The 25,012-nt window shown below is 41.1% G+C and overlaps 1 protein-coding gene across 1 annotated transcript; it reads left to right on the forward strand.

The window, feature by feature from the left end:
* The first annotated feature begins 10,776 nt into the window (after positions 1 to 10,776).
* On the forward strand, positions 10,777 to 24,593 carry LOC124092078 (zinc finger protein OZF-like). Its single transcript, XM_046443384.2, is given in 5 exon segments — positions 10,777 to 10,935; positions 20,607 to 20,733; positions 20,913 to 20,973; positions 21,539 to 22,930; positions 22,932 to 24,593. Coding segments are annotated over 5 exon segments (1,677 nt in total). The 5' UTR covers positions 10,777 to 10,932; the 3' UTR covers positions 23,026 to 24,593.
* The last annotated feature ends 419 nt before the right edge of the window (positions 24,594 to 25,012 follow it).

Raw genomic sequence — 25,012 nt, forward strand, 5'->3', positions numbered from 1 at the left:
TCCAAAGTTAGTTTATCATTGTGTATATGTATCACATTTTGTCATTCACCTGAGGATGGATATGGCACACAGATAGCTGTTTTACCTTTATTTATTTATTATTACTATTTGTGCGTGTGTGTGTGTGTGTGTTTGTGTGTGGGTGTGTATACACGCACCCCACTGGTGAAAATACTGGATCATTTATTAACTCAAGGATAATTGTCTTGAGGAGTCACTGTACTGCTTAACACATTGGCATCACTCTTTCAAATTTCCAAAAAACCCAAAGCTTCAAGTTCTACACACATTTTGTCATTTATTTTTGAATAAGTTTTTTTCTTGCGGATGTGAAATGGCTTCTCATTGTGGTTTTGATCCTCATTTCCCTGAGGAGTATGGGTGCAGGGCATGTTTAAAGGTGTTTATTATCCATTTGGACATCCTCTTTGGAGAAATTTAGCCTTCAAGTTCTTTGTACATTTTCTAGTTGCTCTTTCTCATTCACGTGTGCACACACAATAGCACTTGTGTGAGTCTTAATGTTTCATGATGTGAGCTTTCCTCAAGTCTAGTGAACTTTGGCTCTAATATAATATATAAGCCTAAAAAGCACAGAATTATTGGTGGTCCTTCTCAAAATTGTCCAATGATGAACTTCATCAAGACTGGACTCTTCTATACTCCTATGATCTGCATATTCTCAGCATGACAGCTCCTCTTTCCACTTCCACAAGATCCAAATGACAGATCTTGTGTTCACATTCATTTTTTGAAGGGTTCATAAAGCTATGAGTTTGGTGCAAACCATTCCAGAAACACAGAGACATGCCACAAACGCTGTTTGTGAAGAGTTTGGGCACAGCTGGGAAGCTGCAGTGAACATAGGCATAGATGTCAGATATGGGAATGACCTTTTACTGAACTATGGAGATTGCATGAAGACCCAAAAGAGACTTGGTGGAGGTGAACAGTGAAAATTTAGAGTATGAATTTCTATGACTTCGTATATGAGGTCTTGGCAATAAGAATTCACTGTGGATTTTATTTTTTAAAAATATTTATTTATTTGTTTTAGGTGGACACAATATCTTTTTATCTTTTTTATTTTTTTTTTTATGTGGTGCTGAGGATCGAACCCAGTGCCTCACGCATGCCAGGCAAGTGCGCTACTACTTGAGCCATATCCCCAGCCCCACTGTGAATTTTAGAGCAGAAAAAAAAATGATGTTCCCTGACTTAAGATATGCTGCACCTGGGAATGTTTTACAAAGAACATTCAAGAAGAGGGGAAAAAAAACATATTTTCTTACAGTAAATAATAAAACAAAGAAATTTTGGAAGTAAGCCTTAAAAAATAAATATGGAAGAAATAAATGATGCTGTGATGATTTAAAAACATTTTGTAATATGGACCTCTATTGGATGAATTTAAAGGAATTTTCTATGCCTATATCCTGGAAAAATAATTCCTTATACTAATTTGTAAATGCATTAGTGGATATAAGACATTCATCTCCTACTGAAGTTGTAACAAATGTTATGGTTCACTAAATTTCCAAGTTTCTCAGAAAACATTTTAGTCATAATTAGTCTCAGAAAATATTAATTTTTAAAGAAGAACATGAGATTTCTTTTTGACAAATACAAAAAAACTGGTGCATAATTTAAGATGCACATATTTAATGAATAACACACATCCTGATTGCAGAAAGAAATTTTCCAAATTGACTTAATAATCATTACTCAACATACTGATTCTTGTTTGTCATACCAAGGTGAACCCTAATAAAGCTTTGGGGCAAATTATGATCAAGTGTCCATTGATTTTATCTTGTTGGAATTGTTTCCATCATAGAGTTAGTCTTTTTGGGCACAGTGTCACACACTTCGAATTCCAGTGGACCAGGAGGCTGAGGGAGGATGATGCCAAACTTTTCCTCATCACCTTAGTGAGGCCTTAAACAACATAGCAAGTCCCAGTGTCAAAATAAAAATTAAAAGTTCTGGGGATGTTGCTCAGTGGTTGTGCACCCCTGGGCTTAATCCCCAGTACCAAATAATAAAAATATAAAAATGGATTTAGTCTTTCCTCTTCATTTGCATTGCTCTCATCTTCCTAATGGCTCTAATTGACAACCTGTCCATGATCCTTCTCACCCTCCTGGATATCCTCCTGCACACGTTCCTCTATTCCCTGCTTAGTTGGCTGTCCCTCATTGATGTAAGTTACATCTCCACATGTGTTCCTAAGATGGCGTGTGCTTTCCTAGTTCAGTGAATGTGAAATTCAGAGTTTCTCCTTTCTTTAATAAGTGGAGATACACTATTCCTTATATCTGTGTTATTTGTTTGTTTGTTTGTTTTTGTACTCAGGATTGAACTCAAGGTCACTCGTCCCCTGAGCCACATCCCCTGCCCAATTTTATCTTTTAATGAGAGACAGAGTCTCCGTGAGTTTTTAAGTGCTCACTTTTGCTGAGCCTGGCTGTGAACTTGTGATACTCCTGTCTCAGCCTCCTTAGGGATTACAGAGATTACAGCATGTGCCATGGTGCCCTGTGATAATAGGTCTTTAAAAAGGGCTTTATCAACTCCTGTGCTCCCATCACATATACACTCCGTATCTATCTCTTACTGCTGATTTAGGGCCATCAATCATTTTTTTCTGTGATGTCCCCATCATTTTGGCCCTGGTTTGCATGAACATCTGGGTCCAGGAGAACACTGTGTGAGCACCACCTTTTCCTTACGTTTGCATTAATTGGAATCACTTCTTGTGGTCAAGTCTTTCTTGCTCTCTGCTGTATGCACTCAGGGCAGAGGAAAAGGCCTACTCCACCTGCAGCACCCCACTTCACTGTGCACCCTTTGCTTACACTTACCCACAGCCAAGATCCCTCTGGTCTTCAGCAGAGGACAAGGTTCTGGCTGTCTTCTCTACCACCTCACCCCAATGCTCAACTCCATCTTCTACAACCTTAGGAACAAAGAGGGGTTGTGGCCCTGAGCAGATGGACCCAGAGGGTCTGTTGTATGTAATGTAGATAAAATTTCTGCCTCTTTCCCTGGGACTTAGCTATAAGTCCATTCAACCATGCATAGTAAATGAAAATATACACTTTTCAGGTCTGTACAAAATTGTCTTATAAACATGTGTAATTTGAAATAAGACTTTAATTGTGTCTTGTCCACTTAATATAAATGTGTGTATTTTCTGTTAATGAAGTATCAATGAGAAGATTTTTTTCTTGCTCTTGCTGAAACAAGATTAGAAATTGTCTACCTGGATTGGCATTCAGCATAACAATTTCAGTATATTCAATTTATCTTCTAATATTGTTAATTTATTATTTATGTACATCCAAAACAGGAAAAGCAATTTTGTTGAGTAATGGATCTAATCAAAAGGAGTAAGTTTTATATTTTCTTCCCCTCATTGTATACATTTAACCATTATTAATTGTCTTTCTTTCAATTTATAGAAATCATTACCAAATTCAGCAGAGAACTCGTTAGAAATATTGAACTCTTCATTTTTGATGTCACATGTCAAACTAATGCTTTTTTAGTAAGGGAATGCACATCAATGAGGACTCAGAGGTGCCAGCAGAGGTCAAGGGTGAGGACAGGTGTGATATAATATGGACAGGCCAGAGTTCAGTCTGATGAGCCACATTAGGTACATGGAGGGCCTTCTACCATCCTTCTCATGCTCAGAACACAATCCAGTTACATTCCACATAGCAACTGCTCCTTGCACATCCACACTGTATGCCAAATGACGCTTTACGTTCTACCTGCCACATCTCATACATTTACTGAAATGAATGATGGAAAGTGAGCACTTAGACACAAAGATTTTCAGTCATATTTAGCACATATTACAAGATGATCTTAAAAATATATAGTTTGAGAAAAAATAGATTATTTTACTAAGGTTTTCTAGAGTATTTCTAACTGGAAAACATTTGGTATAAATTTCTGATGAATCATTGAAAAATAAGAATTTTATTATACAAAATTCACAATTCTCCAAAAGTTATTTATGTTCTAATAATATGTAATTCTTGCTATAAATGAAATTCATATCATCCAGGTTTTTCAACTTCAAAAAGAAGAAACACACACACAAACACACATACACACACACACACACACATTGATACTTGGCAGTATTGAGTATCCAAACCAGAGACGTCACCTATGAGGCAAGTTTCCCACCACTAAGATATACACTTGGACATAAATTTAAATACAAACTCTTGTTGAGGAACAAGAGAGAAAACCAGCTTCTCACAAGTCTGTTCTCACCTCTTGCACTGTTTTACACCCAAGGGAGGATCTTCCCAAATAAAAACAGATAATGGCTCACGTTTACCAGCAAGGCCTTTAAGGATTTCTGTGCAGAGTGGAATATTAAACATACCACTGGCATTCCTTACAGCCCTCTGTGGCAAGTAATAGTTAAAAGAGCCCACAAAGAGCTGAAGGCTGCCATTAGAGAACAAAAGGGGTGATACAGCACCTTCTCATCGTCTCCCTATGGTATTCTTAAGACTATCATTTTTACTCTGAAATTCTTAACAGTGCCTAAAGGTGATGACTGCACACCTAGCTTCAAACATTGGCCCCTTGATTGGGCCATCTCATTAACCCTTAGTACAATATAAAGACTACTTTACCAATCAGTGGTAGGAGCCTTCACCACTCATGGTGAAGTTAGCTAGGGGATTTGCTTGTGTCTTCCCAGGAAAAATCCAAAGCTCATCTGGATCCCAGCCTGGCATGTCTGACCCTGGATGCCTACCTGACATGATTGCCTGCTGCACAATACAAGAAGAGAGGAAGCAAAAACGCAAGAGGGCATGAGGACCCCAAAGAGAGACCTGTCACAGGATCACATGAGGGGATGTAAAAGGGCAAATTCAACAGTCCAAAAATATTGAAGATAGCCAGGTTCTTGGTTCTATTTCTCCTGGGCAAGTTTTTTTCTACTTTTATGCACAACACTAACCATCCACAGTGCCATGGCCCAGGTAAATTGGGCCCGGTCACTAGACTGCCCCTTTTTGCTGTGGCTAATTGGGAAGGGGTTTTACCTAAGATCTTTCTCTAATAACTCCAACCTCATTGACCCTGAGTTAACCATCCAGGAGGTGACTGTAACCTGGAATACCATCATTTCCAAACCTACTCTGCTCATTTGTATCTCTGTAGCAGACAAAGAAACCTATAATCCAAAGAGAAGGGCTAAATCATCACAGTGAGGAAATATCCAAACCCACAATCTACAATCGGAAAAAAAGTGAAAGTAAAAGAGAAATTGATACAGGAGATTGAACACTGAACAATAATATTAGTAGAAAACAGAGGAAATAAATTATTAATGGAATCAGTTGAAAGTGTTTACCATCTGAAGTCAGGCATGACAACATTAAAGGAGTTCTGAGACCATGGCAAGGTTGTCAAGATATTTTACTATTCATAATATGCAAGGAAAGAAAATTTGTTCATGAGATTGTTGAGATGCTAAAGGACCAGGGGTACTGTCGAGAAGCTAAAGAACCAGAGATACTGTGGATTTCAGTTAATCACCAATAAACTGGAAGGAATAGGTAATTTTCAAAATAGAATATTGAAGCTAACTAGAATGTCATTTACACAGAGCCTAAAATAAATATTTTTAAAGCCTCCAAGTTTAAGTTCCTAGGACATTTTTAAAAATTATTTCTTCATTCTGCTTTGTTATATATCACAGAGGAATGTATTTGAGTTCCTAGTACACATAGAGTACAATTATTTATGACTGTGGTTGTACATAAAGTAGTGTCACACCATTTGTGTCTTTATACATGTCCTTAGGGTAATGATGCCCATCTCATTTCACCATCTTTCTTACCCTGATGCCCCCTCCCTTTCCATGTAACCCCTTTGCCCTATCTAAAGTTCTGCCATTCCTCCCATGCTCTCCCCCATCCCCATTGTGGATCAGCATCCTTACATAAAAAAAAAAAATCTGACTTTTGTTTTTCTGGGAAATTGGCTTATTTCATTTAGCATAATATTCTCCATCTGCACCCGTCTATCTGCAAAAGTCCTAATTTTATTCTCTTTTTATGCTGAATAATACTCCATTGTGTATATATACCACAGTTTCTTAATCCAGTCATCTATTGAAGAGCATCTAGGCTGCTTTCACAAATTAGCTCTTATAAATTTTGTTGCTATATACATTGATATGGCTGTGTCACTCTAATATAATATTTTAAAATCATTTAAGTATAAACCTAGGAGTGGGATAGCTGGGTCAAATGGTGGCTCCGTTCCCAGTTTTCCAAGGAATCTCCATAGAGTTATCCATTTTGGTTGCACCAACCTGCTCTCCCTCCAGCAATGTATGAGTGTCCCATTTTCCCCAGATCCTTGCCAACACATAATGTGTTTTGTGTTCTTAAAATCTGCCATTTTGACTGGAGTGAAAGAAAATTTTAAACTAATTTTGATCTCTAAGAATCTTTTTAAAATAAGCTGTGTTTCTCTAAAAAGAGAATAGTGAAGGAAGAAGATGTGAGCTAAAGAGACTTGGGGTTGGCCAGGAGACAGAAAGGGCTGGGATCTGATCAGCTGTGCCTTTGATGTGGAGGGGCAGCTCTTTCCCCTGTCACCAGCCCATATCATCACTTATGAGATTTTCAGCATCCTCTGGGCTGGGTCATCCCCTCCAGGCCCAACCACACACTTGACACTGTTGGCTTTGTAGTCCAAGTCCCCACAGAGGCTCCAAGTTCTTATCCCATAAGTGTCAAGCTATCAATTCAGCAAATGTATCAACAAAATTATATTAATAATAATAATAATAATAATAATAATAATAATAATAATAGAGGTAGTGGTACCAGAGATTGAACCCAGGGTTCTTTAGCACTGAGCTGCATACCCATTTTTAGATTTTAGTTTGAGACAGACTCTGAGTTGTTTAGGGCCTTGCTAAGTTGCTGAGCCTGACTCCCAAGTTGCAATCCTCTTTCTTCAGCCTCGTGAGTCACTAGAATTATCGGTGTGCACCACTACACCTGACTCTTACATGATTATTGACATTGTGCATTAAAATAGGCTGGAAATCATAATGTAGAGCTTATGTTTTATTGCATTATGATTTAACTGTTATTAGATAACAATATTCTCTGTTATGTGCTGTTTTGAACTTTCTCACCTTCTCCTATCTAAGCAACCTCCCTCAATTATCTCTCCACAGGGAAGCAGCTCCCTCTGACCCTAGAGCATTTGTAACCCAGGATCATATTCAGTACATTTGATAGTCTACCTAGCAGCACCCAACATACTTACTTTCTGAGGTTCTATGACATCTCTGCTCCCAGTACCCAAGGTCTCCTTAATAAACATAGTCTTGTCTGCCGCAGTGGTGTATGCCTGGAATCCCAGCTGCTTGGGAGGCTGTGGCAGGCAGATTGCAATTTGGAGGCCAGTCTCAGCAACTTAGTGAGGTTCTGAGCAACTCAGCAAAACCTTGTCTCTATGTAAGATATTAAAAAGGCTGGGCATGTTACTCAGTGGTTTAGCACACTGCGTTGAATCTCTAGTACCAAAAAACACAAATAAATAAAATAAATTAAATAAAAATGAAGTGGAAACAACCCATACAATGCACTGGGCTGTTAATCTAGGATGTTCGCAAGTGAGATTTGTGAAATGCATTCTGAATGTACAGTATTTGGGATTTCTGGATGTAACCCCATCTGTAAGTCTGGCACCTATGGAAACGTGAATATTCAAATTTCCAAATTAAAACAAAGACCTTTTCTCCACCTCCAGCACCCTCTGGTGATTCCAACTCTGAGTTGAGGGGGGTGAGCCTCCTGCATGCATTTTCAATCAATACTTACTCCTCAAGGGTTTAGGCAAGCCTGGCAATACAGGAAGCTCTAGTTTTCTTTGGTAAAAATACAGAACTGATTTGCAATAGTGAAAACAGATTATCTGTCACAGCAGAAGAACCAGGGTCCTGCCGAGAGCACCATCACACAGGTCCCCAGTAAGAAGACACTTGGCCTCGGGTCCCTTTGGCTTAGCATGCAGATACCCCAGGCCCTGAGTGCATCCATGGAGCCTGGAGTCCAGCACCCTAGTGCTTCCAAAAGCAGAGCCTGGTGGAGATGAACACTCACTGATTCTCTGAGGCGGGTTATGCTATCCCAAGACTCTTGGTAGTGAGAAACTGATGTGACTTCATTTTTTAAAAAATAGCCTCTACCTCAGAGCAGGACCTGTCCAAGGGAGGGGTGACTTTTGATCTTGGAAAATCCACAGAGCATTCCTAGGCACAGACCGAGCTATGTGCTGAGTTGTTTGTCTATAAATAACAGAGATCTGTAGTGCCAGGTGTCTCTGACTCAGCAATGCTACTTTCTGGAAAGACCAAACCGTGTTTGTGGCCTACACCTTGACCCTGAAACCCATAGCAACCCACTAGCAACCACCAATCAGCTAAAGACAGGGAAAATAACTGGATGCCAGGTGACCCCCCTCCCCCAGTAGTCTCAGTGATCCATAACATGTAAGGAAACCATGTAGTTTGGCGCTGCACACTCTTGCAACTTCTCTTGGCCCCACCTCTTGAACTCACCCAATTCCCCCTGCTCAACTTGTTCCCACCAGGGAATGTGCTAATCAATGTTAAGAGTTGTTGTTTGATTTTCCCATGGTGTGAAATTCTGTGTGTGTGATGTTGTGACATGTAGAGTATCTCTCCCAAAACCTACAAAATCTCACTGAACAAAAAATCAGGACTCACTCCCGGGACCTCTGTCTTGGAAAGGGTTGTGAGTCCAGGCTGGAGCTTGCAGTAAAGACTCCTGTGTGATTGCATCAGATTTGGCTCCTGGAGGTCTATGGGGTCCCAGGAATCTGGTATAACAGTGGGAATAAAAAATGGACACCCCCCCACAGTACTCAGGCCCCACCTGGTTAAAAAGCTCCAGAAGCCACAAACTCACTGGGCAGCCAGATAGGAGAACCTGTCCCCAAGGGCACCACCCAGGCCAGAGTTTGCAGGTTAATTGGATTTAGCCGGCAGGGCGGAGATGCCAGCAGAAGTGGGGGTGGATTGCGGACCCTGGTCCAGGGATAAGATCCTGCAGCTGCGCCAACCGCAGCCTTGGGATCCCCAGAGCAGAGGGGTGCTCGGCAACTCAGGCCCCACTCAGGCCTGGGGAGGGGTCTAACGACGGCCCCTGGGGATGAAGCGGTGGTGTCCTGAGACCCAGAGTCACCGAAACCCAACCCTGGGTGCCTTCTCTCCCTAGCCTGGAGAGCAGCGCTGGGGTGGGGCGCAGACAAAGATGGGGGGCCAAGCAGGAGGAGGGGATCCAGGCTGAGCAGAAGGGGGAACTGGGTAGAGCTGCAGAAACTGCGCCTGCGACGCCACCTTAGGGCCTCGGATACTCGCCTTCCCAAGCTGAGACCCTGGGTCAGTTTCTGGGGGTATGTTCTTTCTAGGGCTTGTGGCTTTGCTTGAAAATGTTGGTGCATCTGAAACCTTGACATGGAAACAATACACTGAAGGGGGACTTCCTCCTGAGAGATAAAATGAGGTCAGTCTGTGCAGTAGAGTGTCATGTGTCAATGGGGCAAGTGAGTGTGAGCTCACAGACATGAGACCCACAGATGCCTGAAGCCTAAATCCTACAGATAATACTAAATCCTACATACACTTTTCACTTTATTTACATGCCTATGATTATCCTTCTATAAAATCTCAAAGTCCTTGTCAGCACCTGAAGACAGCAAAAGACAGGGTTTCCTTGTCTTCCTGGTGTAGCTGCATTGGTCAAAGTTTCTTTCCTGCTTGGATCATGACCTTTGTTTGATACTGGGGCATACACCTGACCAGACCTGTAGGATCCCCAGAGTCAGGTCTCTGCATAAGACTTCCTAACAGTCCAAGTAGAACATCTACACTAAGCACAAGGCACCCATTTTATTTCCACCACACATTGCTGCCCTAAAGGATTGCCTTCCTTCCTCCCCCACCCTCTCTGCTGGGGATGGAACACTGAGCATCAGAGCTAACCCCAATTGCTTCCTTTCATAGCTCAGGCTGCCTTCTCAAAGCAACAGAGGCCAGGAGGTGAAGAGAATTACTAAAATAGTTTTCAAATTGTTCTCATTTTTAGATATTATGTATGGGTCATACATATGATATCTTTAAATAGTGTTTCAAAACTGTGGAGACTGTGTCTTTCTAAGTTGCTTGAGGTCGCATCAGCTGAAAAAAACAATATATATGTTATATAGTTCTTTGTTTTTCTTTGAGGTACTGGGGAATAAACCCAGTGGGGCTTGACCTGGACCTCTGAGCTACATCCTCACCCTTTTCATTTTATTTTAAGACAAGGTCTCACTGACCTTGGGCTCCTCCAGCCTCACCCTCCCTGAGAAGCTGTGCTTTGTTTTTGTGTTGAGGTTAAACCCAGGGGCTCGCCATGCTCGGAAAGCACTCTGTGGCTGAAGCCTAACTCAGCGCCAGGTGTCACCTCTTTACCAGAAGCTAAGCCAAGGCTTCCCACCTGGATTAGTTCTCAGCACAGTGGGGAAGCTCCGCCTGAAAAGGGCTAGAGCCAGGAATCTGTCACTAACCCAATTTCAGGGAGTGATTGGATGATGTTAGCTGTCAGTCACGATGCAGAGGCGGGCCTGGAGGCCATCCATCAAGGACGCTGGGAGGAACTGTCCAATCGGTGCGCAGAGGAAGGGGGAGGGCGGGCTTCCGCAATCTCGCGGGCTTTTCTCCCTCAGCGACTGGGCTACTCCTTCTCTGGCACCTGAGTTCTCTCCTCAGGGACCCCAGGTGACTCTCGCTCCCTGTGAACCTCGCGATCTCGGGTGACTGGAGGTTCCTCAGAGGACCCCGGTTCACCACGGAAGCCAACAATGGTGAGTTTGCAACCAGGGCTGAAGGTGCACAGTCAGCACCTTCCTTGGGGCTTGCGCGCAGGTGAGCTGTGGAGCACGGTAGAGTCCCCGCTGGAGGGTGGCCCTGGGCCCTGTCCCCTGGTTCCCTGGGTTTGGAAGGGCGGCTCAGGTCCCTGGAGTCCCCTTTGCTCCCTACTGGTGGCCCACACCCACTCTTCCCAACGTGGAGGAAGCAGGGCCACAAATGCACCCTCCTTCTCCCAGGGGAGCTCCTCCGGAGGCTGCTGTAGGTCCCCCAAATTGCAGGCGCCTCCTGCCTTCTAAACCCCACCTTCCCTCCACCTCACAGCTCGGCCTGACGTTCGTTCTTCCCACTCCGTACAAATGGACACCGTCCGCTAATTGTCACTTTTCATCTAGTGAAATATTTGAAATAATCTTCCTCCCTCCCTCCCCAGCCATAACTTGTGATCCTCCTACTTCAGCCTCCCCTATATCTGGGATTACAGTCCTGTGCCACTGTCCCTGGCAAGAAGAACACTTTTGAAAGCATTTGTTTTCTATTTGTGAATATTATACTTGAGGGGAAAGAATAATCACTTAACACTTCCTTGTGTTTGGTCAAAATAACTGCTTTAAAGGGAGTAAGGAGGTTGTTTATAGATCCCAGGGATATGGAGTCCTGGGCTTCATCAATAGAGTATAACTGCTCCCTTTTCTGATAGTCCATGATGTAGAGTCACCCCAGTCGTGTAGTCACGTAAGCACACAGGGTAATACTGATGTAGGGACAAAGGAGGCTAGGCACTGAAGATAGCCAGAAACAGTTTTATCTGGCTGCAGCCAGTCTCAGAGGGCACAGCTTTTGCTGTAATCAATCAATCAATCCCCTGAACCCTGAGTTCAGGTGGGTTTAGGATTTTATACTCATCATGTAAGAGGAGGGGCTCAGAAGTTCACATTGTAATACTGAGACCCTCAAATAACTGTCAGACCACACAGTCTCATTCCAGTTAAGCCTTTATTGCTGGCTCTTGGCAGACACTCTGCTCTCAAAAGAGTGAGATGGTCGGAGTGGTGCCCCTGCCTTCAGTTGGCTCCATATTTAAGCACAAAAACCACAAAAGGGACATTTGGGGTTCAGGCAATGCAAACAAGGCTGAAAGTTGCAGTCAGTCAGTCTCCAGTTGGCACCATAGATCATTCTGTGTTCTTGGGGGATTTTCATGAATAAAAGAATGCAAACTGCTCCAGTCATGACATTTTTGTGTGTCATGGCTAAGTTCACAAAATGAAGTCACCATAGTCAAGTTGTCACATCACACACATAAAATCAGCTTTTTTTCTTTCTCTGTTCTGACCAAGTTAAGCCTTCAAGGACAGCACCTGAGAAGGGGAGAGCTTCTTCTCCCCTTTTTTTTTCCTCCTCTACCAGCTGTTATTATGGAGCCTAGTTGGTAAGTTCTCTGTGAAGCCCAGCTCAAGGCCAGATGCCTTTTTTGCATATTTCTACAAACTACTATACTGGATACAAGTGTGTAAAAAACTAGTAAGGGAAGTTTGAGTCCCGCATTTGGAGTGCTAATTTCTCAGACTAGTGGCCCAGAAAATAGGGCAACACAAAAATAGGAAGTTTGTCTACACTGAACTTTTTTGTGGACACTCTTTTGTTGACAGTCCTAAAATTAGCCATGGCGAAGATTTCTGGAGAAACCCACTTAAAATTTTCTGTGAAAAAAGAGGATGCCACTACAATAATGTGTGATTCATTTACTGTCCTTCATCCCCAGCTCTTTTCAATATGATTTTCAGAAAAAATCTGGGTATTTTTCCCATCCTGGCCTGAAAGTTGTGCTCCTCCTGCCTCAGCTTCCAAAGCGGATGAGATTAAAGGCACTGACCACCCCAGCTACAGAAAATAGTTCATTTAAACCCGTATATTAATGACTATACTAAGGAACATGGATTCAAGTTACCCTGAATGATGTGTGTGTCCCTCCCTGGAAGAGATTACATGATTTCATCATTTCTTTCTTTCTTTCGTTCGTTCTTTCTTTCTTTCTTTCTTTCTTATTTTCTTCTTTCTTTCTTTCTTTTGTTCTTTCTTTCTTTTTTTTAATATATCAGGGATAGAATGCAGGGACACTTAAACACTGACCCACATCCCCAGCCCTTTTTATATTGTATTTTCAGATGTGATCTCACCAAGTTCCTTATGGTCTCACTAAGTTGCTGAGGCTGACTTTAAATATAGCAATCAACTGTGTATCACTGCATTAACCTATTGCATTTGTAGGAACATCAGATTGTTGGGGTACAGACAAAAATAAAGAAAATTTCTTCTGTATGTCTGTTATTGCATTCTGAGCTTTGGTAGATTTTGGAGACATCTGGTAAGGTTAGTGATATATTCTGTGAAATTTTGATATTGTGGTCTGTTACAGAAATTAAGATGATTGGCTATTGAAGGGCTTAAGATAGCACAAGATAATTTTTGTTCTCTATACAGAACCCTGACTTTCTACCCTCATGGTGATCTAGTTAGCTAAAGTGAAGTACTCTGAAGGTTCTTTGATGTAGATGCAATGTATAGACAACTTGAGTTCACAGCTGTAAAAATCTTGTGCTTCTCCTTTTATCTTCCTTAGGTGTAGACATCATATCAGATTTCTTGGGCAGAGTTTCCCTTTGGACATTTCACAGGGTGCCAAGTCCTCAGCCACTATCCTCTCCTGGAGCTGCCACAAAGTGCCCACAGCTGCCCTGGTCCCTGCAGGGTGAACAGAACTTCAGGCCCTGGGTCAGCTCCTCCTAGGGGACAGCCTGAGATGTAGGGTGCAGCCTCTCAGGGAAGCTGCTGGAGGCTCTGAGCTGAGGAATCTTCTGGAACAGGCCTCATCTAGACAGCCACTTCTGTGGGACCTTGTTTACCCCAAGCTCTGTTCCCATTCCTTGGAGACAAGTGGACAGTCAGCCTGTGGATGCTGGTGCTGAGGGGCCAGGTCAGCAGTAACTCTGGCTGTTTTAGTCTCTCACAGTGTGAAGGAGCAAAACCTCTCCCAGAGTATAAGGACTACCCACCCCGGTGCAGAGCTGTGCAAACTGAAAAGCCTCATAGACTGGAGTCATTGTCCAGGTCCCTGGGACAGTGATCCTGGATGCTTTCAGGGAGCAAGACCAGGAGGGAGTATGTCCCTGCTGTCAGGGACCTTCCCTGCACCTTGTGCCTGACACATGTGTGCTCCCTCAGCACCAAAGCTTTCTGTGCATCACTTTGAAATGATGTGCTCACTTATCTGAGGCCCAGGTTTATTTATTCAGAGCCACATGGGATGGACTATTATTAAAGAGGCAAGAAAGAAGTGGATTTTAAAAAGTCTAGTTACATTTCCATTGTTACAAATCCCAACTTACAGCCAGGTACACTGGTGTTCACCTGTGATTCTTCCTGCTCCAGGGGCTGAGACAGGAGTGTTGCAAATTTGAGGACAGCCTTAGCAACATATCCAGGCCTTATGCAACCTGGTGAGACTGCATCTCAAAATAAAATATACAAATGACTGGATGACTGGGGATGTGGCTTAGTAGTAAAATGTCTCTGGGTTTAATCTTGGGGTACCAAACCCCCCCAAAAAAAAGAAAGAAAAGAGAAAGAAAAGTCCTAATTAACTAATTTACCTTTTTCTACCCCTGAGTATGTATAGAAATTCTGTAAGATTCAATCTTGTCTTTTCAGTGATTTCAAATTGAACTCCAACCCTAGATTCCAAAATGCCACGTAAGATACAGAGAAACTCTGTTTTGCATTATTGCTGCAGAATTTGAGTAGAATTCTATAAAAATTGTGGATAAATTTAAGAATGTGATTTCATGAAAACTAGTATCTGTCCTTCACAATGTGATGAATTTGACAAAGGATGACAGTTTTTCACTGTTGTTGTCTGGACTTGGCTGGTTCATGTTAACTGTGTGGTTTTTTTGGTATCAGGAATAGAGCCCAGAGGTGCTTAACCACCAGCCCCTTTTAGATTCTTTGTTTTGAGACAGAGTCTTACTACATAGCCGGGGGCCTCAGACTCCTGAACCGCTGGGTTACAGGTGTGCACCATCAATCCCGTCTTCATTGTAAATTTTAAGGACAATTTTGGCAATATCTGAAATACCCAGTTATGATCATTTAATCACTGAATTTCAGTGAAATAGTAAATGACACTTGTTTTCTGGAAAGGAGCCATATGTCTCTCTAAATAAGGGTGCTGATCCCTTCAAGAGCACTTCCACTATGTCACCTGATTCCTGTTCCCTCCTAAGTGCCTCCTGCTAGGGCCACCCCTTTGGGGCTGGCCTTTTAGCTTATGAAATTTGGGTGCAACATAAATGCTCTCTCTACTCTGTCCTGTACAACATTTTGGCTGGTCTTAGATACAGTCTACTATTTCCAATATTTTGAAAAGTATTTTTTGTTGTTGCTGTAGTTAAACACAATACCTATTTATTTATTTTTATGTGGTGCTGAGGATCAAACCTAGGGCCTCTCATGTGCTAGGCAAGCACTCTACTGCTGAGCCAGAATCCCAACCCTACTATTTCCATTTTTAGATGTAGTTTTTCTTAAGTTTACCCCCAAAATACAGTAAACTTTGCCCTAAATTTCACAGAATTTTCTGAAATTCTCAGTGCTTTTTCAGAGAATGCCGATCATGGGAACATTCAATCCCCTTTGTGAGAAAGTGTGTTGTCTTTCCATTTATTTTGTTGCATTTTATGCCTCTAATTGTGTACCTTTTGTATTATAATAATTTTTATTTCTCATTACATGTATTTTTTTTGTGTGTGTGTGTGTGTGTGTGGACCACTGGAGATTGATCCAAGGGAGGGCCACATACATGCTTGGCAAGTTTTCTACTACCGAGCTACTCTTCAGTCCAAGAGAATTAGTATTGTAGACTGTTGTTTATTTATTTGCTTACTTATTGAGTGCTGGGGATTGATGCCATGGACTTGCTCATGCTTAGTTATCCTCCAGAAATGAATTTCTATTAGTGAGCAGTGTTCTGGAGGTGGGCAAATGTTTTACTGGGGAGTAAACCTACAGGCACTTGACCACTGAGCACATTCTCAGCCCTTCTTCTTATTTATTTATTATTTCTTTTTCTTTTCTTTTTTAATATTTTGTATAGTTGGAGATGGATAGAATACATTTATTTTGTTTGTTTATTTTTCTGTGGTGCTGAGGATCATATCCAGTACCTCAAACATGCTAGCAAGTGCTCTGCCCCTCAACTACAATCCCAGACCCCCTTTTAATTTTTGATGAAGTCCAGTCTCACTAGATTTCTGAGTATCTTGCTACATTGCTGAGAGTGGCCTCCAACTTGCCATTTCCCTGCCTTGACCTCCCTGGTGGCTGAAATTACAGGTGCACACCACCCCACCAGCAGTTGGAATGACTTTTTAAAAAAAATTTATTTTTTATTTTTAGTTGGACACAATACCTTTATTTTAGTTATTCATTTTTATGTGGATCTGAGGATTGAACCCAGGGTCTTCACGTGCAAGTCGAGTGCTCTACCGATGAGCCACAACCCCAGCCCCTGGAATGACTTTTGAAGACTTATCATCCAATTTATTTCCAGATGGAAATAGTATTGAAAATCAGTTTCCTTCCATAGTTTTGAAATTTGTACCTATGACTCTTCCTCTTTGCTTTATTTTTACATTATTATGAAAATGGTATTTAGCATATATTATTATTTTTCATGTATATATTTGTAAAACTTCATGGCTTGGTAGATTATTTACTTCTTTATTAGATAAACTTTGTTTTTATGAGCAATTTTAGGCTTACATAGTTTATTAGTCAGTGTTCTCTAGAGGAACAGTATTAAGAGGAAGTATGATTATCAAAGGGGATTCATTAGATTGGCCTACTTGACATGAAGCTGGATGTCTACAGTGGCCGTCTGCAGCTGGAGAGCTTTAGAAGTAGTAGCTACAGAATTCAAGAGGCTGAGGCCTCAGAACAAGAGGGATCAATGGTGCTGCCCTACTCCAGACCAGAGATTCTGGAAACTCCCTGGAGAATCACTGGCAGAGTCCACTTTGGGAGAATGAAGAAGGCAGACTCTGATATCCTCAGGCCATTGCAGTAGCATTTAAGAACCCATTGAGAATAAAGGAGCTTGCTCTGCTGCTGCTTCCTTCTTCTTCCAACTTTTGTTCCACCCAAGACACCATCCTATTGGATGGTGCTGCCTAGCTTAAGGAGGTTCTCCAGTTTAGTTTGGTTCACTGTTCCACATGCCAATCATTTGTAGACACACCCTCAAGGACACACCCCAAAGCTCATTAATCATCAGTGTCTTTAATCCAATCAAGCTGACAATTAAATGTGCCATTACTCATAGTCTCGAATACCCCTTCTCTCCAGCCATAAGTCTCCACTGTTTTCAACATATTGCATTGTTGTAGGGTGTTTGTTAGTTACTAAACCAGGGTTGAACATTTGATAAAGAAAATGGATGAAGCAACACGTTATGATAAGCCAAAGTTCATCCTTTACCTTAGGGATCCTTCTCTGTGTGATGTGATTGTGTTTGTCACGAAGTTTAAAAGATAATGTCATACAGAAGAGTTTTACTGCTCTGGGAATCCTGTGTTCCCCCTCTTCATCGCTCCTCCTCATTCCTCCATCCCTCTCTGCTCCCTAAGTCCCTGGTACCCATCAGTTCTGCTACTGCATCTATAATGTTGTCTCTTAAGGAATGTTCTTGAGTTGGAATCTTACTGCACATGGCCATTTCAGTCTGGCTTCTCTCACTTACCAGTCTGCCTTTAAGGGTGCTGTATCTTTCCAGGCTGCAGAGCTCATTTTCTGGGTGATGTTCTTTGATGTGGATAAACTGCACCTGTCCATTCAGTATTGAAAGGTGCATCTTCCTTGCTTCCAGCTTTGGGGAGTTCTGGATATGGCTGCTGTAGTCACTGCAGTGAGGGTTCCTGTGCCCATAATTTTCACATAATTTGCATAGACACCTGGAGTGTGATGGCTTGATTGTACAGTTTTTTGCATTTATGATTAAATTTTGCATTTATGATTATGAGCATCATTTATAGTTTTCTTTTCTATTTAATACTTTTCTTTATCTACTTAATTTGGATAATATAGTAACGTATGCCTCAGAAGGAATTAGGAGGTGTTAACTCAGCTTCTATGTTCTGGAAAAAAATGTAGAAAATTGGTGGCAGTTCTTAAGTGTCTCATGGAAGCCTGTTTGAGATGTCAGAGCCTTGCCTTGCCTTTTTGGATAGTAATTAGTTATTGAGTCTGTTTTTTTGAGCCGCCATGGGCTCATCTGTTTTGTGTAATCTCTCTCAAAGAAATGGTCCAGTTTCTGCAAGTTTCTAATTTGTATCAAGCACGTTTATGATAATCTTGAAGTCCCAATGCATTATTGATGATGACATTTTTAAATGTGTTAGATGGTGATGTTCATGAAAAACTTGATTTTTTGTCCAAACAACAGCCTTACAATAACTCTCAAAACAATCTTCTTAATAAACAGCAGGCACTACTTTTCTAAGTCTCATGGGAACAATGAATGTCTAAAGACTGTCAAACTCTTCTTAACAGCAGCCGATTCACTACCACAATGTACAGTCATGAGAGACATACAAATGTTCTGCTCAAGGACATTTTGATCAACATTGGGCCACATGTGCAATGGTTGTCTGTTGTGAAAGAGATTCATCGTGCCTGCAGCAATGGTGGTGCATTCGCAGTCTGCGAATGTCCTGATTGTGGTTTCATCAACACCTTTTCTGTTACTTTCCTGTGGTTAATTTAGGTTTACCTTACTCTTCTTTCTCTGTTTTTGTGAAGCAGCAGTTTCAATGATTGCTTTTAGCTCCTTTTCTGAAATGTGTGTTGGATGACTTAGATACCAATACAGCACCACCTCTGGTATTCTCTATGAATTTCCTATGATGGACTTTTACATTTTTTTCCTTCAAAATGGTCACCTTTTCTCTTGAGTCACCTCTTTGTCCTGTGTCTGTTTAGAGTCTTGTGTTTCATGTCCCCTTCCCTGGAGGCTTTTCAGCTGCTTCTGATCTGATTCGTGCTTTAGCTCTCATGTTCTTTGAGCATACATGGCATTTCACTGGTGGTGCACTTGTAGGGGTGTGGTTTATGTCCTGTGCAGTGTTGCTGTGACCCTGAGACCTCAATGTGGTTCCCCTTCAGTTAAAGGCCCATGAAGCCCTCCTGCCTGCATCATTGTCCTGACAGAGTTGGGCTGATGTCTCTGAGTGTAATTGTGGATTCTTCCTTGTTTTGGGTGGTTCTGTATGTTTTCAGTCCTTGAGTATGGTTCTGTGTCAGTGGCAGGGACATTTTCTTTTTGCCTGTTCCATCACTGTGCAGACATCATAGCATGCTTATAGATGTGAATGGTGGCCTGTTTCACACCCAGACTGTGTGGGATAGTTCAGGAATCTGGGCTACAAACTTGTTGCTTGACCACACTCTGGAAGAGCTTCTGCCTTAGGTTTGTTTGCACCACCATTGCTGCAGGCACGATGAATCTCTTTCACAACAGACAACCATTGCACATGTGGCCCAATGTTGATCAAAATGTCCTTGAGCAGAACATTTGTATGTCTCTCATGACTGTACATTGTGGTAGTGAATTGGCTGCTGTTAAGAAGAGTTTGACAGTCTTTAGACATTCATTGTTCCCATGAGACTTAGAAAAGTAGTGCCTGCTGTTTATTAAGAAGATTGTTTTGAGAGTTATTGTAAGGCTGTTGTTTGGACAAGGTGACATTTTTGGGTCAGACATGTGCCATCTTTCACTTACCCCATTCTGGTTTGACAGTAACCACAGGAAATTATAAAATTATTGTGTTTATTAATAAATAAATTAATCAAATAGAGAACTCATGTTTGTTTTGGTCATTTAATAATAAGCTAGTTGACTAAATTTGTTCTGGAGTAAAGCACCTACAAACTTCTAGTTGTTCTCAGTGTAATCACACAGGATGAGCTCTATCTTCAGCTAATGCATTGAGACAACCTGTGTGAAAGGTTGTCTAAATGTTGTCTAGGAAGGAATGTCCTTAGTGACCCCATGCCCAGAGGGTGTGGGTTAGGGCTGGTTCTAGGCATTTCTTTAAGTATGGAACAATAGACTTTCAGAGGAAACAAGACATCAGTATCACCATGTTGTCTGTATTAACTTTGTAGGTACAGGGAGCCAATGTAGTTGGCAGAATCTCTCTCAAATGCCTAGTTTCATGATTTCTGCAATTTCCTTCTCATCACCTTTCTTTTCTTAAGATAAGTACTATCAGAAGTCCTTATATTAGCTCTGTACCACACAGGACATTTCTAGGAAACGTAATAGAGGTGCAACCAATAAAGAAGTTAGGAGTGATCTGGGAGCCTGTCTTACTTCCTGGGAACTCACAAAAGAAAGGGTATAAATCACTATGATGTTTGCCTTTTGAGTAGCGAATTTCTAGTGTTGGAATGGTTGGAAGAAGTTGAGTGCAGTAAAGATTTGATGGACCAAATCATGGAATTAATCGAGAGGCCAGGGAATCATGTGAACATCATGCATGTTGAGTATAGATTTCTCATGCTGTCAATCTCTCCTGGCCTCCACTATACATTTGGGGGGATATTTTAGATCTCAGTGACCTTTGAGGATGTGGCTGTGAACTTCACCCAGGAGGAGTGGGCTTTGCTGGATCCTTCCCAGAAGAACCTTTACAGAGATGTGATGTTGGAAGTCCTCAGAAACCTGGCTTCTATAGGTAATAATGACGTTTCTAAAATTAGTCAAATAGAGAACTCATGTTATTTTGTTCATTTATGTAGAAGGTTAAAAGGGAATCAGTTGGTGAATTATTGCAGCATAAATGGCACGTATGATTTGGCAAAGCATTTCTAGCTCCTAAATATTCATAAAGATTGTTCTGTTCTTCCGTTTAAGGAAACAAGTGGGAAGACAAGATCACTGAAGATCAGATTGAAAACTCTGGGAGCAATATAAGGTAACTGTACTCACAAGAGGAATTCGTGAGGGAATCTGAGAACTGTCATATAATATTTAAAGCAAATCAACCAATGAAGTATGCATAATTTGAGAAGTATTTATTCTTATAATGTTTTTACCAGAAATATATACTTAACTGTAACAGATATTCAGTCTTTTCAAAGTATTTGACATTCAAACCATACTATGAAATTGCATATGTGAATATCACTATTTGGATAATAGCCATAGAGAAGCTGTATTGCAAAGGATTGTTTCCTTTCAATCTCTTTATTTTCAGGGAAGTTGAGCAAGTCAGAAAACCTAGCCTTTACCTGATGTTGGTAGTAATGTAAGGATCTATAAATAAATAGCAAATTGTGAATGAATCAAGCATTGATTATGTGCTGGTCACTTCTTCTTCAAAGAAGTTATATGATAAACTTCAAAGGCACAAAATAGTGTGGGGAAACCTTCAAATCGATTCCAATTCTTAATTGAACAAAGAAAAATTTTAATAGAGTAAATCCATGTGACTTCATTATATGTGCCACAGAGTTCATATGTCCTTCATTCCTTAACAGGCACATCACATCTCACTCTGGACACAAATACTACAAGCACGAGGAATGTGAAGAGAAGCCATGTGAATTTAAAATATTTTGGAAATCTCTGGTTTCTCCCAAAAGTGTTCACACAAAAATGTTAACACAAACTGGAGATGGACCATATGAAAGTATAGTACATGGGAAAGTCATCAGTTGTTCCAGTGACATTCAAAGACATGAAGATACTCATACTGGGTGGCAACCTGATGAATGTCAACAATATGGTGAAGCCTCTTCTTTTCTCATAGGTGTTCAAAGACACAGGAGAACACACAGTGAATGTAAACATTTTCAGTGTGAGGTATGTGGGAAAGCCTTTCATTTCTCCTCTTTATTTAGAAAGCATGAAAGAACTTATTCTGGAGAGAAACTCTGTGAATGTAAACAAGGTGGTCAAACCTTTATTTCACACACAAGTCTTCAAAGGCACAAGATCACACACACGGGGAATGCACGTTTCAAATGTAAGGTATGTGGGAAAGACTGTGCTTATCCCAGTTTATTTAGAATACATCAGAGAACACATACTGGAGGGAAGCCCTATGAATGTAAGCAGTGTGGGAAAGCCTTTGCTACTTCCCATCAGCTTTATAACCACGGAAGTATACATACCAGAGAAAAGCCCTATGAATGTCAACAATGTGGAAAAGCCTTCACTACTGCCTCTTGCCTTAAGATACACGAACGAACTCATACTGGAGAGAAGCCCTATGAATGTAAGCAGTGTGGGAAAGCCTTCACTCAGTCATCTCACCTTCACTCACATGAACAAACTCATACTGGAGAGAAGCCCTATGAATGTAAGCAGTGTGGCAAAGCCTTTGCTATGTCCAGTAACCTTCAGATTCATGGAAGAGTACATACTGGAGAGAAGCCCTATAAATGTCAGCAGTGTGGCAAAGCCTTTGCTAAATCTGGTGACCTTCACAGACATGAACGTACTCATACTGGAGAGAAGCCCTATGAGTGTAAGCAGTGTGGCAAAGCTTTCACTCAGTCCTCTCACCTTCACTCCCATGAACAAATTCATACTGGACAGAAGCCCTATGCATGTAAACAGTGTGGCAAAGGCTTTGCTAGGTCCAGTGACCTTCAAATGCATGGAAGAACACATACTGGAGAGAAGCCCTATGAGTGTAAACATTGTGGCAAAGCCTTTGCTAGATCCAGTGACCTTCACATACACGGCAGAACTCATACTGGAGAGAAGCCCTATGAATGTAAGCAGTGTGGCAAAGCGTTTGCTCAGTCTAGTCAGCTACACTCACATGAAAAAACTCATACTGGAGAGAAGCCCTATGAATGTAAGCAGTGTGGCAAAGCCTTTGCTTCATCCCATCAGCTTCACAAACATGGAAGAATACATACCCTATGAATGTCAACAATGTGGAAAAGACTTTGCCACATCCTGTCTGTTTCACACACGTGAAAGTACACATACTGCAGAGAAATCGTATGCATGAAAACAATTGGTAAACTCTTCCGTTATTACTTTTCACTCATATACATGTAGGAAGTTACTGGAGAAAAATCCTTTGAATATGAAATCATATAAATCAATATTTCATGTTATCCTCAAACACAAGAAATGGCTCACACTTCTGAAAATGTGTTTGTGTGTGTGTGTGTGTGTGTGTGTGTGTGAGAGAGAGAGAGAGAGAGAGAGACTGGGGATTTTCTGATGTTGCTCTACCACTGAGCTACATTCCAGTTCTTTATTACATTTTATTTTGAGACAGGGACTTCCTGCATTTCTTAGGGTCTTCCTAAGGTGCTAAGGCTAGCCTCCAACGTTGATCCTTCAGAATCAGCCTCTCAAGTCTCAGGGATTAAAGGCATACACCAGCACATTGGACTCAATAACTCTTTAAATGTGAAAAATATCACAAATCATTCCATTTTCCCTGTTACCTTCAAAGCCATTTCACTCAGGTTGAAAAACAAACCCTCTGAATGTGGGAGATTTGCTACCTCCTGCCAGCTTCCCATTCATCCCTGTTTTCCTTCTCATATATGAAAACACTCACAGAGAGAAGCCCTATGAGTGTGAGAAATGTGGGAAATCTAGTTTTCTAAGTATTTTACTAAGGACTGGGAAGATTCTTTTGGAATAAAAAGAATAAATCCTATGCAAATAAGAAATATAAAGGTTTCAGCTGTTCTAGTTTTGTTCAGTTGTATGAAAGGACTCATACTGTAGAAAATGCTGAGGATAAGCCATGTGGGGCAGTATTCAACTTTCAGAGTTTTCTTCAAAGGTGTAAAGACTTCATATCTGGGAAGATCCTTTTTCTCTCTTTAAAAATTGTAGTAAGGCTTTCAACTTTCCAGGTCCCTTTGAACAGCATTTAAGAAATCACACTAGACAAAAGCCCTGTATATAGAAATGTGGTAGGACCTTTGCTTGTTTCAGATCCATTTGAACTTGTTCAGACTTGAGGAAATTTTTATTTTATTTCATTTTATTTATTTCTTTTGAGAAAACCACTGTAGGTGTGTGAAAAGGTATGTGCCTTAGTCCTTTTTTTACCTATTCAGAGGTAACAAAAATGCACCCTGGGATGGAGAGGAACATTGCATCAGCATGAAGATTTGAAAGCAACATGTTTTTCTGGGTTAAATCTCTCTTATTGTTAGATTCCATTTTCATGTGTTTTAAGTCTTTTCTGTCTAATGTTTCATTACATATTGTGAATGTTAGTTTAAGCCTCTCCACTCCAGCCTTTGGTACAGATTGATGAAATGTCTCTTCTGAACTTTTTTCCTTCTTTCTTTGTTCACATTTCACCCAGGAGTGCTCTACCACAGAGTTTCTCCACAGTCTTTTTAATTGTTATTTTTTGAAATGGGGTGAGGCTGGGAGCTGGAAACATAGTGATGTGTTTGTGTACCCTGCAGCTGGCCTCTTTCTTGTCCTTGATTGCTTATTTATCTGTTGATGACTCTGAGACCCCACTCTTGTCACTTATGCTTGTCCTAAGTCTCATGTGTTGCATTGTATGTAGACACATTAAAGAGCATTGAAAAATAATGTCATTTGTGTATATTATTTGTAGAGGCACTTTCTCAAAATATATTTTGCCCTATATTTGAGTTCTTTCTCTTTTCTTTTCCCAGTTCTGGGGACCCAATCCTGCCTTGTGCATGCTAGACATTCTAGCAGCGAGCACTCCCATAGCTCAGGTAGTGAGTTTGCTGCTGCTATGTGTGTGGACCCCACTGATGACCACATCAGCAGATGCAGCTCTGCAGGTGTTTCCCCCACAATTGCAGATGGTCTCTTTCTTCTGAAAGGTCTTTTTATCAGTGAATTTTTTTTACAAAAACTACATCCAACTTAGCATTTCTCCCCATGAATAGTACTTAGTTGGAATATTCCAGAAAACCCAGGCTTTTTTTCTCTCTGTGTTAGAGTTCGTGAGGAGCCCTGGGAAAATAGTGTGATGGTTT

The sequence above is a fragment of the Marmota monax genome, unplaced genomic scaffold, assembly GCF_021218885.2.
Source record: "Marmota monax isolate L192 unplaced genomic scaffold, Marmota_monax_Labrador192_F-V1.1 WCK01_AAM20220418_F8-fsc00168, whole genome shotgun sequence".
NCBI lineage: Eukaryota > Metazoa > Chordata > Mammalia > Rodentia > Sciuridae > Marmota > Marmota monax.